We start from the raw sequence: 17,408 nt of genomic DNA on the forward strand, positions 1-17,408 counted from the left end.
TAATTAAAATTAAAAGCTTCTGCACAACAATGGAAACTATAAGCAAGGTGAAAAGACAGCCTTCTGATGGGAGAAAATAATAGCAAATGAAGCAACTGACAAACAACTAATCTCAAAAATATACAAGCAACTTTTGCAGCTCAATTCCAGAAAAGTAAATGACCCAATCAAAAAATGGGCCAAAGAACTAAATAGACATTTCTCCAAAGAAGACATACGGATGGCTAACAAACACATGAAAAGATGCTCAACATCACTCATCATTGGAGAAATGCAAATCAAAACCACAATGAGGTACCACTTCACACCAGTCAGAATGGCTGCGATCCAAAAATCTGCAAGCAATAAATGCTGGAGAGGGTGTGGAGAAAAGGGAACCCTCCTACACTGTTGGCGGGAATGCAAACTAGTATAGCCACTTTGGATAACAGTGTGGAGATTCCTTAAAAAATTGCAACTAGAACTACCTTATGACCCAGCAATCCCACTGCTGGGCATACACACTGAGGAAACCAGAATTGAAAGAGACACATGTACCCCAATGTTCATTGCAGCACTGTTTATAATAGCCAGGACATGGAAACAACCTAGATGTCCATCAGCAGATGAATGGATAAGAAAGCTGTGGTACATATACACAATGGAGTATTACTCAGCCGTTAAAAAGAATACATTTGAATCAGTTCTGATGAGATGGATGAAACTGGAGCCGATTATACAGAATGAAGTAAGCCAGAAAGAAAAACACCAATACAGTATACTAACACATATATATGGAATTGAGAAAGATGGCAATGACGACCCTGTATGCAAGACAGGAAAAAAGACACAGATGTGTATAACGGACTTTTGGACTCAGAGGGAGAGGGAGAGGGTGGGATGATTTGGGAGAATTGCATTCTATCATGTATACTATCATGTAAGAATCAAATCGCCAGTCTATGTCCGACGCAGGATACAACATGCTTGGGGCTGGTGCATGGTGATGACCAGAAAGATGTTATGAGGAGGGAGGTGGGAAGGGGGTTCATGTTTGGGAATGCATGTACACCCGTTGTGGATTCATGTCAATGTATGGCAAAACCAATACAGTATTGTAAAGTAAAATAAAGTAAAAATTAAAAAAAAATGTTATATTCAATATGAGGAAAAACAATTTTGCAAATTCTATAAAATTATATTATATATAAAAGTGAATAACATATCAGAGACAAAAGACAATTTTTGTAAAGATATCTCTTTACTATGTCAAATTAAATATTCACATTTAATAACAATACTTAAAGCTCTATTTGCATATTTAATTAGATTCCAGATATAAAGCTAAATAATTGATCAAAAGAGATTGAGAGGTATTTTGTGCTGACAAGACATGTATGAAAGAAAAATACTCATCTCATGGCTCATAGCCATTGGAAGCTTTCCCTGTGGGTAGAGGAGATCTGAAAAATCCCAAATGTACTTATTCCCAGATTCCTCTAGTGAATGAACTGGAATCAACAGTCCTCCAAATAGGAAAAATTTTAGGTAATTGTGGCTCTTTCAGTGGACCTTTTCATTTTCATATAAACTGTGTGCAGAACACATATGGCCTAGGAACTACTGAGTGTGAGACCCGGAGAGCAATAGGAAGGTCTCAGGTAAACCGCCATATCTGCAGCTATGATGTGAGCTCTACCACAATGAGGCAGAAGATTTCTTCTGTGATGAGAAAACAGATCTGTCATAACAGTATCATTATCATTAATGAGTATCTGTCACTAGTTAATCACTAGAGTAGTAACTCCAGACTTATGAAAGCATAACACAAATACATACGCACATCATATAAATATTTATTTATTCATAGAATCTTTACAAAATAGCTGAAAGAAAGACACACAACATTTCTGAGAAGAGAATAAGAATTTAGAATTAGTAACTTCAAGACGTCATTGAAAAAAAAGTTGACACCATTTTATTCAGGAGATTTAGCTGTGATCCTCATAAGTGAAAGGAAAAACCAGAAGTAGATGATCTTAAAAGTTCCCAGCATTTGAAGGACTGGATGAGGATGGCTCACATTTCTCTTTAGCTTGAATCTCTTCCTACTAATCTTCTTAGCGCCCACTTAGCTTCTTTGTTTCTCAAGGTGTAGATCAAAGGATTAAGTGAGGGTGTCACTACAGTGTAGAAGAGGGTGAGGAATTTACTGTACTTCTGTGTGTATTTGCTCCTGGGTTGAATGTAAATGGAAGCTAGAGTCCCGAAAAACAAAACCACAACAATTAGGTGGGACCCACAAGTCCCAAATGCTTTCCTCCTGCCTTCAGTGGATTTTATCCTCAGCACACTCCGAACAATGCAGCCATAGGAGGCCAGAATAAGCCCCAGAGGTATCACCACATAGAGGACAGAAGCTATGGAGAGCTCATTTTCCAGGAAGGTTGTGTCCACACAGGCAATCTTAATCAGGGCAGGCTCCTCACACGTGAAGTCATCCACCATGTGATGGCTGCAGAGAGGCAACTGGAAAACAAGGATGGTCTGAACCATGGACCCCACAAAGCCACTGATCCAGGCCAGAGCTGCTAGTTGCTGGAGAAGCTTTGGGTGCATGATCACTCCATAGTGGAGGGGTCGACAGATAGCATTGAAGCGGTCATAGGCCATAACAGTCAGCAGGACACACTCCGTGGAGCCCAGCCCCAGAGCAACATACAGCTGGGTCACACAGCCAGTGTAGCTAATGGTCTTGTCAGGCCCCTTGAGATTCCAAAGCATCTGTGGGACAACACTGGTGGTGAAACAGAGGCCCAGGAAGGAGAGATTGGAGAGGAAGAAATACATGGGTGTGTGGAGTTTGGGGTTAAAGTATGAGAGCAGTATGATCGCTGTGTTCCCCATCAGTGTCAGAATGTATATGATAGAGACGACAAGAAGGAGAAGCATCTCCAAGTGGGGCTGGTCAGAAAAGCCCAGTAGGATGAAACCTGCCGGAGTGCCAGCATTTGTTCCTTTCATTGCTTAATTGTGAGTCACCGTTCTTGGTCATTCCTATTTTCTTCCCTTGGGAAAGAAAGTCAGATATCATAACCAAAAAAATATAACAAACTTAGTAAAATGAGCACTTTGACACTGATTTTTTAATATAGAGAAATGACAGAGTAAACGTATGCAAAATAAATAGTATAATAGATTGTCTTGTTACAGAAAGACACACAGAGTCTGAAAACAACAAATGCATTGCAAGGAAATATATAAACATAGAATAGACTTTAGAGAATAACCCAGAACAGAAGTGAGAAGTATCCCAAATTCTCTGAAGACAAAATACACGGGCCATCAACTTGCATAGTGTGAAAAACAAAGAAATGGAAAGTAAGATGATTGTTATACATACACATACATGATAGATGATAGATATAAAGGAAAATATTGACAAATACACTGAGTGAGCAAGAGCCTGAGAAACAAGGCATATAGAATTCGAAACATGGAACAAAATAGGAATTGTTAGAATTTTCAAAAATGAAGGGTTAGAGATAATTATCATTAATATTCATTGTTTTTCTCTGAAGCAAATAATTACTGATCTAAAAAGTGTGGAGGAAAACTTCTGGAATCTCCCCATTTGAATCCCAGGTCTGCTATTTTATGAATATGCTCTCCAGGAAATTCTATTTACAATCCCCAATAAGCAAGCTCTACCCTATATGACATGAATAGTTCATATGCTTTAGTGTAGTTTTATTACAAGAGTTCATGAATTCTGCCACTAATGCAATCCTATGACCTTCCCTAAAGTCAGTTATGTTGAATTTATCAGTGTCTTTACACTATTACTTGCAAAGATTAAGAAACACAGGTATGAGAATTTGTACCTCTAAACGGTCAATTTTGAGGTCTTCAAAACAGGTGCAGTCACTTATCTTGGAGATCGAATCTAAACAAGTTGCTTTAAAACAAGCAAATAAACAACAATACCATCCAATGACAATACTGATCTCCCTTAAGTATCCTAGCAAGAAAATTAAACTTACTTCTAAGAAACCTTCACCTTTATAGCACCTCTCAGACAATTATTGCACAGTCCAGTTTAGAGAGAATAAGTGGCTTATTTTCTTTGGCATCCACAGTAATAATCAGTTGCATTTTAAATTTTGGCCAAGACAAAACTCTCATGTGTTTTGCATAGAGGATGATAATTATTTCCAGAATTATAGCAAAAGAAAGAAACTGATCTTGGTGGTCACATTTGTTAGCATTTTTGTATCCGCCTATGCATTTTGGTGGTAAAATTAAAACCCTGAGTGTTATGATGCACCAAAATTGACATTGACCTTACCTGGCTAAATTTCCTCTATTATTCAGTAAAGTGTAAAACAACTGTGTTTTTGAGAGATCCAACATCTCCTGGGGAAAAGACAGCATGTGAGTGGCCTCACTTTGCTTGATGTAATTCTACAGTGTAATAATATTTCCTTGTGTGTTTATGTTACAAGAAAACCCAAGAATTTCCAGGCAGACACCACACTTAAACTGGTCTCACTCCTTTTCATATTTCTGTTCTTAATCAAAAGGAGGATAAAGGGATTTATATCTGCAAAGAGACAAAGCTGGAAGGTATTCCATAATTTAGAATAAATGTTAGTTTATACATGAAAAACTGCTTTTGTTCACTGCTAAAGGCAAATAGCTCTGGATTTCCTCAACTTTTAAAATTGATTTTCTGCCCCACCCCACCCCCCCCCCCCCCCCCCGCCCCGACCTAAACAGCAAAGTACTACTTTCCAGAAAGAATGACAATCCAGCTGTGGACATTCTTGGGGATTTTGATGAGAAGTTCAATCATGATCACAGATCTTGGACAAGCAGTGGAGGAACCCCATGTCTGCAGTTTGTTGGCTCCCTTTTTCCTGTAAATTTCAGGACTCAAGTCTCTTCAAATAGATAGCTTGCTTACTCTGCACATACCTGTGGAATTCTTCCCAGGCAACTTCCAATCATTATATTAGAGAGGGAGACAGGTCCCTGGAGAGGGAATACTCACAGAGACATGTGCTCCTGTTGCTGCTAGAAGACAATCAATTGCAAACCTGCTTCTAAACACTCATGTGCAAAATTGTCAGTGTTATTTAGATATTATCTTAAAAGATTTATATTTGAAATTAGTTCATTAAAATTTTTATTAAACTCAGTTTTGAACATAGTATGGAGACATGCATATATCTGGAAATACATGCTTGAAGTTTACACACAATTAATGAAGATCCAAGAATAGATCTATAGACTTCTGGGTAATAGGAAATGCTGGGGAAGAAGTGGAGTCTAGTATAAAAGTGGAGAGGCTATTGCAAATTCACGAACTTTTCTATGAAGTGGCTAAAAATAAAGTTTTCATATCAGGAAAGATTCATTGTTACACATATAGCATTGTTACTACTTCTTGAAGAACTGGCATTTTTTTATAGTTGCTTTTAAAACACATGATGTATATTCTGCTTTGTGTGAAATGATCCCCTTGGTGCAGTATTTTTACAATGGATATAAGTATATTATAGAATAATACTTGCATGTATTATACATGCATAATTATAATACAATTTGATAATAAAGTTCATATAGTGAAGTTGTCTATCCAAAAATTCAACCTAGTAAATTTGAAGATCTAATTAGTTTTATTGAAAGAGTCATGAGTTGGGCAGCATTCCAGTACCAGCTATACAAAACAGGAGGAATTTCTAGGCAGAAGGGGAAAGAGTGGAATGTTTCAGGCTTAGGTCACTTGCGTGTGAGGGATGGTCTGGGTCTACGTGTCAGATTACCTCACTGGTGCTGACTAGAAAATTGCAGCCTGATTAAGACTACATTCCTCGGAGAGGTTGTATTTAAATTAGGGAGTTGGTCTTGTTTTGCTGAAGTGGTCTGAGAACAGCTGCCTCTATTTGGGCTCTTTTGTTTCTTTTTTGACACCGAGTAAGAGTCTCAGTTCAGTTCAGTTGCTCAGTCGTGTCTGACTCTGCGACCCCATGGACCGCAGCATACCAGGCCTCCCTGTCCCATCTCCAGTTCCCGGAGTCCACCCAAACTCAAGTCCATTGAGTCGGTAATGCCATCCAACCATCTCATCCTCTGTTGTCCCCTTCTCCTCCTGCCTTCAATCTTTCCCAACATCAGGGTCTTCTCAAATAAGTCAGCTCTTCGCATCAAGTGGCAAAAATATTGGAGTTTCAGCTTCAACATCAGTCCTTCTAATGAACGCCCAGGACTGATTTCTTTTAGGATGGACTGGTTCATAGCACCAAATATGATTCTCCATATTCTTACTCTTATCTTTCACAATATTCATCTTATGTTCAATCAGTATGTACCCAGCTGTTTCCGAATATTTTTTCCTTTCATTAAATTCATGGAAATTACATTGCATCTACTTTTCAAAGTCCAACTTAAATCTCATCTCTCACAAATGTGTCTTTCATGTGTTAATTAATAAAAATATGAGAAAAGGGGATCTTTTAGGAAATTCAGGTACTCTATTATAAGAGAGTATGTTAGGAAATGACAAGAAATACACTTGGAAGATTTAAAAAAGGACCATATCACAAAGGGACTGATGTATATTATGCTAAGGAGGTGGGACTTCCTACGATCCCAAGGAGAGTATTTCATATTCGATAAGGTCATGGGACTCCAGATTCTGACTAACTTAAGTTCTAATTCCCAGGGCAAGCTATCGAACTTTTAGAAGGTAAAGATTTCTAAACTATAGTGAGTGAAATAACAGTTTCAAGTTCCTAGGGTGGAAGGCGATAAGCGAGGTACCACACGTGACATACTTGAGTACCTGGCACCTAGCAAAACTCAGTGCATGTTTACCCACTGATATAGTAATGGTGAGGTTACTCATGGGATGTGGTTAAAACACAACAATATTTTTATTCCTTTATTCATCTTGCTTGTACCATGGAGCATTCTTTCCTTGGCCTGGTTTAAAGCTTCAGAGTGTGCTATAATCTTTTTGGTCATTTACAAATGGTAAAAGTGTCCACTTACAGTAATAAAGTATTTTCACATTAGTAATTAAAATGTCCGCTGTCAAGTGACAGTTAATCTACACGTAAAGATTCTGTGTTTCCTGAGCTTCAGCCTGCTCCCGTCCGAGACCTTGCAGTGGGGTACGGGTGAGCTGAGTCCCTGCCTTCCATCTTGTGCATCTTCCCCTGTGCCTCTGGCTTGATAAGCACAATTTCAGAACTTGCCGGGACAAACCTGTGCAGAGGGAAAAGGGGAGGTTAGGCAGGACAGTTTAGTTGACTAAATAGATGAAACAAAATTGGCATGATATTGATAATTTTAAAGTGCTTGTTAACATACATGGGTTGATTTTAAATTATTCTATATCCATTTTCCATTATTTGAAAGTTTTACAAATTAAGAGCACTAATACTTTGTTCACCGTGTTTCTGATTTCTGGCCTCATTTTATTTTTTTTGAGCCAAAATGCTCTTATGCTTTTAAACTTCTGAAATGTATTCATTTATAATTCAATATATGGTCAATGTTTTATAAATGTCCTGTGTGTGCCTGAAAAATTTTTGTATGTCTTTACACCTTCAGTGGTTTCACTATATTTATTTTGTAATTTTTGCTGTGCTGTTTATATTTTCTATATCCTTATTCATTTATGTTTGTATATCTTTTCTACCAATTTTCCATCTAATTCTGGCTATGAATTTGCCAATTTCCTTTCTTACTTGTTAGGTTTTGCTTCATATTTTGAAGTTATTTGATAGAAAGCATATTAATTTAAGATTATTATAGTTTTCAAGTTAACTAAACAGTTTACATTATGCAATGTCTCTCCTTGTTCCTAATAATAGTTCTTCCCTTAAAGGCTACCCTTTCTGATACTAGTAAGATCATGCCAGCCTTCTTTTTCGGCTAGTATTCGCATGGTATATCTTTTTTGTATTCTTTATAGTGCATCTTCTTATAGACTTATCTTATTTTTTAAATTACTCTACTATATACAAAAAGAATATATGGAAAGTATTAATGTTCTATCCTAATATGGACATAAGGATATCATTTTCAATAGATTTTAAAAATGTATTGTATACTTAAAATTATAAGATTTTAAATGATTTGGGTAATCTTATTGCTTAGTAAGCATTTACCTGTCCTAATCAATCAATGAAGTAATTTGATTTGAATATAACCAGTTTTAATTATTAATGTCAATAAAATTTTATCTATGAACAGAGATATAGAAAGTTTACTTAGACACCACTTGTTAACCTTATCAATGCCTCTGACTAAATCATATACTTTCTTCTCCAATATAGTTGCTTTTCTTTACTAATTTATTCTACTTCTTAATATAGCCAGAAAGAATTTATCTTTGTTAAAATGATCTAGGAATTAATCTCTATTAAAAGAATTAATTTTTTTGACAGTAGCACACAGCATCTGGGAAATTAGCTCCCCAACCAGGGATCAAACCATGCATCCTGCTTTGGAAGCATGCAGTCTTAACCACTGGACTACCAGGGAAGTCTCTATTTAAGAAAAAAACAGACTATAAAGCCATAGCATGTTGCTAGTATATCTAAGCAGGTTCTAGAATTAAAGCCAATAAACTATTGATAATATTTTATAAACAAGTAACTATGTGGAAATGGGTAAAATAAGGTCAATATTTTTATACTGAACATATTACCAACATTTTAAAGTACGTTATTGCTGCTGCTGCTGCTGCTAAGTCGCTTCAGTCCTGTCCGACTCTGTGCGACACCATAGACAGCAGCCCACCAGGCTCCCACGTCCCTGGGATTCTCCAGACAAGAACACTGGAGAGGGTTGCCATTTCCTTCTCCAGTGCATGAAAGTGAAAAGTGAAAGTGAAGTCGCTCAGTCATGTCTGACTCCTAGCGACCCCATGAAATGCAGCCTACCAGGCTCCTTCATACATGGGATTTTCCAGGCAAGAGTACTGGAGAGGGGTGCCATTGCCTTTTCTGAAACTATGTTATAAGAATAGAAAAACTTTATATTCAATATGAAGAGAATTATTTTCTAAAGTTATGATATCCATAAAAGTGAATAACACATAGGAGGCCAAACATATGTTTTGGTAAAGAAATCTATATATTGTGAAAAATATACATATTTGAATTAAATGACAATACTTAAAATTCTAATGCATATTTGCTGAGATTCCAGATAGAGAATTAAAGAATTGATCAAAAGAGATTGAGAGCCATTATGTGAGGACAAGAGACATATAAATGAGAAATACTCAGTCTCATGGCTCATATCTCTTGGAAGCTTTCTCTGTGGGTGGGAGAGATCAGAAAAATCCCTGGATGTACTTAGTCCCAGATGCCTCTAGTAAATGAACAAGAATCAGTAAACCCCCAAAAGAAAAACTGTTAGGTAATTGTTGATTTTCCAGTGGACTTTTATGTTGTATGTAAACAACAGACAGAACAGTTACAGCCTGTGGAAATACTGAATGAGAGATCTGGAGAACAGTAGAAAGTTCTCAAGAAAGTTCTATTTCTAAGAGGCAGGTGATTTCATCTGTGATGAGAAAATAGATCTGTCATGAACATATCCACCCTGCCATTAATTAATCTCCAGAGCAATAACTCCAGGATTTGGAAAATTATAATACATATACATATGCACCACTATAAATGTTTATTTATTTCTTCGTAGCATATTTAGAAAACAGCCAAAAGAAAAAAGAGACATAATATTTCTGTAAAAGAATCTGAGAAGGATTTACAGTAGGCAGCTTCAGGATGAAAGAAAATTTCATACCATTTTATTCAGGAGATTTAGCTGTGATCTTTACAAACAAAAGGAAAAACCAAAATTAGATGATGCTAAAAGTCCTTAATATCTGAGGGATTGTATGAGGATATTTCACATTTCTCCCTAACTTGGGTTTCTTCCCAGCAACCTTCTTAGCGCCCACTTAGCTTCTTTGTTTCTCAAGGTGTAGATCAAAGGATTAAGTGAGGGTGTCACTACAGTGTAGAAGAGGGTGAGGAATTTACTGTACTTCTGTGTGTATTTGCTCTTGGGTTGAATGTAAATGGAAGCTAGAGTCCCGAAAAACAAAACCACAACAATTAGGTGGGACCCACAAGTCCCAAATGCTTTCCTCCTGCCTTCAGTGGATTTTATCCTCAGCACACTCCGAACAATGCAGCCATAGGAGGCCAGAATAAGCCCCAGAGGTATCACCACATAGAGGACAGAAGCTATGGAGAGCTCATTTTCCAGGAAGGTTGTGTCCACACAGGCAATCTTAATCAGGGCAGGCTCCTCACACGTGAAGTCATCCACCATGTGATGGCTGCAGAGAGGCAACTGGAAAACAAGGATGGTCTGAACCATGGACCCCACAAAGCCACTGATCCAGGCCAGAGCTGCTAGTTGCTGGAGAAGCTTTGGGTGCATGATCACTCCATAGTGGAGGGGTCGACAGATAGCATTGAAGCGGTCATAGGCCATAACAGTCAGCAGGACACACTCCGTGGAGCCCAGCCCCAGAGCAACATACAGCTGGATCACACAGCCAGTGTAGCTAATGGTCTTGTCAGGCCCCTTGAGATTCCAAAGCATCTGTGGGACAACACTGGTGGTGAAACAGAGGTCCAGGAAGGAGAGATTGGAGAGGAAGAAATACATGGGTGTGTGGAGTTTGGGGTTAAAGTATGAGAGCAGTATGATCGCTGTGTTCCCCATCAGTGTCAGAATGTATATGATAGAGACGACAAGAAGGAGAAGCATCTCCAAGTGGGGCTGGTCAGAAAAGCCCAGTAGGATGAAACCTGCCGGAGTGCTAGCATTTGTTCCTCTCATTGCTTAATTGTGAGTCACCGTTCTTGGTCATTCCTATTTTCTTCCAGTGGGAAAGAAAGTCAGATCATAATCATAAAAATACAACAAACTAAGTAAAATGAGCACTTTGACACTGATTTTTTTAATATAGAGAAATAACAGTAAAATTACACAAAATAAATTGTATAACAAGTTTTCTTTCTTTGTAAAGAACACACAGAGTCTGAAAATACCAAATTCATTGCAAGGATATATATAACCATGGAATTGAGATAGATATACAAGCTGGATTTAGAAAAGTCAGAGAAACCAGAGATCAAATTGCTAATATCTGCTGGATCACTCAAAAAGCAAGAAAACATCTACTTTTGCTTTATTGACTATGCCAAAACGTTTGGCTGTGTGGATCACAACAAAGTGTGGAAAATTCTTAAAGAGATGGGCATACAAGCACACATGACCTGCCTCTTGAGAAATCTGTATTCAGGTCAAGAAGCAAGTTAGAAGTGGACATGGAACAACAGACTGGTTCCAAATCGGGAAAGGAGTACATCAAGGCTGTATATTGTCATCCTGCTTATTTAACTTATATGAAGAGTACATCATGTGGAATGCTGGGCTGGATGAAGCACAAGCTGGAATCAAGATTGCTGGCAGAAATATCAATAACCTCAGATATGCAGATGACACCACCCTTATGGGAGAAAGTGAAGAAGAACTAAAGAGCCCCTTGATTAAGGTGAAAGAGGAAAATGAAAAAGTTGGCTAAATTTAATGTTCATAAAAATAAGACCATGGCATCTGGTCCCATCACTTCATGGCAAATAGATGTGGAAACAATGGAAATAGTGAGAGACTATTTTTCTGGGCTCCAAAATCGCTGCAGATGGTGACTGCATCCCTGAAATTAAAAGACGCTTGCTCCTTGAAAGAAAAGCTATGACAAAACTAGACAGCGTATTAAAAAGCAGAGACATTACTTTATCAACAAAGGCCCTTTTAGTCAAAGCTATGGTTTTTCCAGTAGTCATGTATGGGTGTGAGAGTTGGACTATAAAGACAGCTGAGCACCAAAGAATTAATGCTTTTGAACTGTGTTGTTGGAGAAGACTTTTAGAGTCCCTTGGACTGCAAGGAGATCAAACCAGTCAATCCTAAAGGAAATCAGTCCTGAATATTCATTGGGAGGACTGATGCTGAAGGTGAAACTCCAATACTTTGGCCACTTGATCTGAAGAACTGACTCATTGGAAAAGACCCTGATGCTGGGAAAGACTGAAGGCATAAGGAAAGAGGATGACAGAGAATGAGATGGTTGGATGGCATTACTGACTTGATGGACATGAGTTTGAGCAGGCTCTGGGAGTTGGTGATGGACAGGGAAGCCTGGGGTGCTGCAGTCCATGGTGTCACAAAAAATCTGACATGACTGATTGACTGAACTGAATTGAAATGAGAATAGACATTAGAGCATAATCCAGAACAGATGTGAGAAGTATCTCAAATTCTCTGAAAACAAAATACATGGGCTGTCAACGTGCATAGTATGAAAAACCAAAGAAATGGAAGGTAAGATGACTGTTACATGTATTTGTACAGGAAAGATGATAGATATAAAAGAAAAATATTGCCAAATACACTGAGTGAGCAAGAGTCTGAGACACAAGGCATATAGAATTCGAAACATGGAACAAAATAGGAATTGTTAGAATTTTCAAAAATGAAGGGTTAGAGATAATTATCATTAATATTCATTGTTTTTCTCTGAAGCAAATAATTACTGATCTAAAAAGTGTGGAGGAAAACTTCAGAAATCTCCCCATTTGAATCACAGGTATGCTATTTTATGAATATGCTCTCCAGGAAATTCTATTTACAATCCCCAATAAGCAAGCTCTACCCTATATGACATGAATAGTTCACATGCTTTAGTGTAGTTTTATTACAAGAGTTCACGAATTCAGCCACTAATGCAATCCAGTGACCTTCCCTAAAGTCAGTTACGTTGAATTTATCAGTGTCTTTACACTATTAATTTGCAAAGACTAAGAAACACAGTTATGAGAATTTGTACCTCCAAATGGTCAGTTTTGAGGTCTTCAAAACAGGTGCAGTCACTTATCTTGGAGATCGAATCTAAACAAGTTGCTTAAAAACAAATAAATAAACAACAAAACCATCCAATGACAATACTGATCTCCCTTAAGTATCCTAGCAAGAAAATTAAACTTACTTCTAAGAATCCTTCACCTTTATAGCACCTCTCAGGCAATTGTTGCACAGTCCAGTTTAGAGAGAATAAGTGGCTTATTTTCTTTGGCATCCGTAGTAATAATCAGTTGCATTTTAAATTTTGGCCAAGACAAAACTCTCATGTGTTTTGCATAGAGGATGATAATTATTTCCAGAATTATAGCAAAAGAAAGTAACTGATCTTGGTGGTCACACTGGTTAGCATTTTTCTATCTGTCCACGCATTTTGGTGGTAAAATTAAAACCCTGAGTGTTATGATGCACCAAAATTGACATTGACCTTACCTGGCTAAATTTCCTCTATTATTCAGTAAAGTGTAAAACAACTGTGCTTTTGAGAGATCCAACATCTCCTGGGGAAAAGACAGCATGTGAGTGGCCTCACTTTGCTTGATGTAATTCTACAATGTAATAATATTTTCTTATGTATTTATGTTACAAGAAAAACCAACTATTTCCGAGCAGATACCACACTGAAACTGGTCTCGCTCCCTTTCACATTTCTGTTCTTAATCAAGATGAGGATAAAAGGATTTATATCTGCAAAGAGACAAAGCCGGGAAGTATTCCATAATTAAGAATCAATGTCAGTTTATACATGAAAAACTGCTTTTTTTTCACTGCTTAAGGCAGGTAACTCTGGATTTCTTCAACTTTTAAAATGGATTTTCTTTTCCTTCCCTCACCTAAACAACAAAGTACTACTTTCCAGAAAGAATGACAGTCCAGCTGTGGAGATTCTTGGGGATTTTGATGAGAAGTTCAATCATGATCACAGATCCTGGACAAGCAGTGGAGGAACCCCATGTGGCAATTTGTTGGCTCCCTTTTTCCTGTAATCTCATGGTTCAAGTCTCTTCAGATGGATGGTGGTTAGCTTGCTTACTCTGCACACACCTCTGGAGTTCTTCCCAGACAACTTCCTATCATTATATTAGAGAGGAAGACATTCCCTGGAGAGAGAAGAGCCATGGAGACTATGCTTCTGTTTCTGTTGAAAGACAATCAATAGCACACCACCTTCTAAACACACATGTACAAAATTGTCAATGTTATTTAGATAGTATCTTAAAAGATTTATATTTGAAATTAGTTCATTAAAATTTTTATTAAACTCAGTTTTGAACATAGTATGGAGACATGCATATATCTGGAAATACGTGCTTGAAGTTTACACACAATTAATGAAGATCCAAGAATAGATCTATAGACTTGTGGGTAATAGGAAATGTTGGGGAAGAAGTAGAGTCTAGTATCTAGTATAAAAGGGGAGAGACTATTGCAAATTTATGAACTCTTCTTGCTGCTGCTGCTGCTAAGTCGCTTCAGTTGTGTCTGACTCTGTGCAACCCCATAGATGGTAGCCTCCATCACTGGGATTCTCCAGGCAAGAATACTTGAGTGGGTTGCCATTTCCTTCTTAGAAGTGGCTAAAAATAAAGCTTTTATATCAGAAAAGATTTATGCTACACACATAACATTGTTATTACTTCTTGAAGAATTGATATTTTTTTATAGTTGCTTTTAAAACACATGGTGTACATCCTGGTTTGTGTGAAATGATTCACTGTGTGCAGTTTATTTTTACGATGGATATTTGTGTAGAATAATACATGCATATAATTTGAAAATAAAGTTCATATACTGCAGTTGTCTATGCAAAAATTCAACCTAGTAAATTTGAAGATCGAATTGGTTTTATTGAATGAGTCATAGGCAGCATCCCATTTATCAAGTAGAGAAGAGCTGTACAAAACAGGAGGAATTTATATGCCGAAGGGGAAAGAGTGCATTGTTTCAGGCTTAAGTCACTTGCGTGTGAGGAACGGTCTGGGTCTCTGTGTCAGGTTACCTTACTGGTGCTGACCAGAAAATTGCGGACTGATTAAGACTACATTCCTCGGAGAGGTTGTATTAGGTACTTGGTCATGGTTTGCTGAGGTGGTCTGAGAAGAGCTGACTCCATTTGGGGCCTTTTGTTTCTTTTTTCAGTTCAGTCCAGCTCAGTTTGGTTGCTCAGTTGTGTCTGACTCTTTGCAAGCCCATGGACTGTAGCACACCAGGCCTCCCTTCCATCACCAACATGTGAAGTCTGCTCAAATTCATGTCCATCGAGTTGGCTATCCAACCATCTCATCCTCTGTTGTCCCCTTCTCCTCCTGCCTTCAATCATTCCCAGCATCAGGGTCTTTTCCAAGAGTCAGTTCTTCGCATCAGGTGGCCAAAGTATTGGGAGTTTCAACTTCAACATCAGTCCTTCCAATGAATATCCAGGACTGACTTCCTTTAGTATTGACTGGTTAGATCTCCTTGCAGTCCAAGGTACTGTCAAGAGTTTTCCCAACACCACAGTTCAAAAGCATCAATTCTTCTGCCCTCAGCTTTCTTTATAGTCCAACTCTCACATCCATACACATGGCCACTGGAAAAGCCAGAGCTTGACTAGACAGACCTTTGTCAGCGAAGTAATGTCTCCTTTTTAGCAAGTTGTCTAGGTTGGTCATAGCTTTTTTTCCAAGAAGCAAGCATCTTTTAATTTTATCATTTCAGCCACTGTCCATAATGATTTTGGAGCCCAAGAAAATAAAGCCTGTCACTGTTTCCATTGTTTCCCCACCTATTTGCCATGAAGTGATGGGCTGGATGCCATGATCTTAGTTTTCTGAAATGTTGAGTTTTCAGCCAACTTTTTCACTCTCCTCTTTCACTTTCATCAAGAGGCTCTTTAGTTCTTTGCTTTCTGCCATCAGGGTCATGTCATCTGCATATATGAGGCTATTAATATTTCCTTTATATATTTTTCTTTTTTAACATCAAGTAAAAGCCTTATGGCAGAAAGTGAAGAGGAACTAAAAAAGCCTCTTGATCAAAGTGAAGTGGAGAGTGAAAAGTTGGCTTAAAGCTCAACATTCAGAAAACGAACATCATGGATGGCATCTGGTCCCATCACTTTATGGGAAAACAGTGGAAACAGTGTCAGACTTTATTTTTTGCGGCTCCAAAATCACTGCAGATGGTGATTGCAGCCATGAAATTAAAAGACACTTACTCCTTGGAAGAAAAGTTATGAGCAACTTAGCATATTGAAAAGCAGAGACATTACTTTGCCAACAAAGGTCCATCTAGTCAAGGCTATGGTTTTTCCATTGGTCATGTATGGATGTGAGAGTTGGACTGTGAAGAAAGCTGAGTGCCGAAGAATTGATGCTTTTGAACTGTGGTGTTGGAGAAGACTCTTGAGAGTCCCTTGGACTGCAAGGAGATCCAACCAGTCCGTTCTGAAGGAGATCAGCCCTAGGATTTCTTTGGAAGGAATGATGCTAAAGCTGAAACTCCAGTACTTTGGCCACCTCATGCGAACAGTTGACTCATTGGAAAAGACTCTGATGCTGGGAGGGATTGGGAGCAGGAGGAGAAGGGGACGACCCAGGATGAGATGGCTTGATGGCATCACTGGCTCGACGGATGCGAATCTGAGTGAACTCCGGAAGTTGGTGATGGACAGGGAGGCCTGGCATGCTGCGATTCATGGGTTGCAAAGAGTCGGACATGACTCAGCGACTGAACTGAACTGAAAAGTCTGAATAGCAGAAAATTCAATTCTCCATATTCTAACTCCTGTCTTTCACGACATTCATCTTACGTTCAATCAGTAGACACCAGCTGTTTCTGAATATTTTTTCCTTTCATTAAATTTTTGGAAATTACACTCTATACTTCTCAAGTTCAGCTCAGTTCAGCATCTGGGAAATTAGTTCCCCAACCAGGGATCAAACCATGCCTCCTGCTTTGGCAACATGCAGTCTTAACCACTGGACCACCAGGGAAATCCCTATTTAAGAAAAAAGCAGACTACATTCATAAAACCATAGCATGTTGCAAGTATATCTAAGCAGGCTCTAGAATTAAAGCCAATAAACTATTGATAATATTTTATAAGCAAATAACTATGTGGATATGGGCAAAATAAGGTCAATATTTTTAAACTGAACATAATACCAAATTTAAAGTATGTAATTAGAATAGATAAAACTTTATATTGAATATGAAGAGAATTATTTTCTCAAGTTATGATATCCATAAAAGTGAATTACATATAGGAGGCCAAAGACATGTTTCGGTAAAGAAATCTATTTATTGTGACAAATATAGATATTTAGATTAAATGACAATACTTTAAAATGCCAATGCATATTTGCTTAGATTCCAGATAAAGAGTTAAAGAACTGATCAAAAGAGATTGAGGGCCTTTATGTGAGGACAAGAGATGTATAAATGAGAAATATTCAGTCTCATGGCTCATATCTCTTGGAAGCTTT

General features: G+C 37.9%; 2 protein-coding genes across 2 annotated transcripts; both read right to left on the bottom strand.

Moving 5' to 3' along the window:
• Positions 1–2,070: 2,070 nt before the first annotated feature.
• Positions 2,071–3,003, bottom strand: LOC128055936 (olfactory receptor 2G3-like). The gene has a single exon (XM_052648530.1). It carries the CDS (start codon positions 3,001–3,003, stop codon positions 2,071–2,073), a length of 933 nt encoding a protein of 310 aa, XP_052504490.1.
• Positions 3,004–9,924: 6,921 nt separating this feature from the next.
• LOC128055423 (olfactory receptor 2H1-like) lies at positions 9,925–10,857 on the bottom strand. The gene has a single exon (XM_052647983.1). It carries the CDS (start codon positions 10,855–10,857, stop codon positions 9,925–9,927), a length of 933 nt encoding a protein of 310 aa, XP_052503943.1.
• Between the last annotated feature and the right edge of the window lie 6,551 nt (positions 10,858–17,408).

The sequence above is a fragment of the Budorcas taxicolor genome, chromosome 11 (assembly GCF_023091745.1).
Source record: "Budorcas taxicolor isolate Tak-1 chromosome 11, Takin1.1, whole genome shotgun sequence".
NCBI lineage: Eukaryota > Metazoa > Chordata > Mammalia > Artiodactyla > Bovidae > Budorcas > Budorcas taxicolor.

Excerpts from the sequence above, each read along its gene's own strand:
- LOC128055936 (XM_052648530.1), bottom strand. The coding sequence starts at position 3,003 with ATGAAAGGAACAAATGCTGGCACTCCGGCAGGTTTCATCCTACTGGGC.
- LOC128055423 (XM_052647983.1), bottom strand. The coding sequence starts at position 10,857 with ATGAGAGGAACAAATGCTAGCACTCCGGCAGGTTTCATCCTACTGGGC.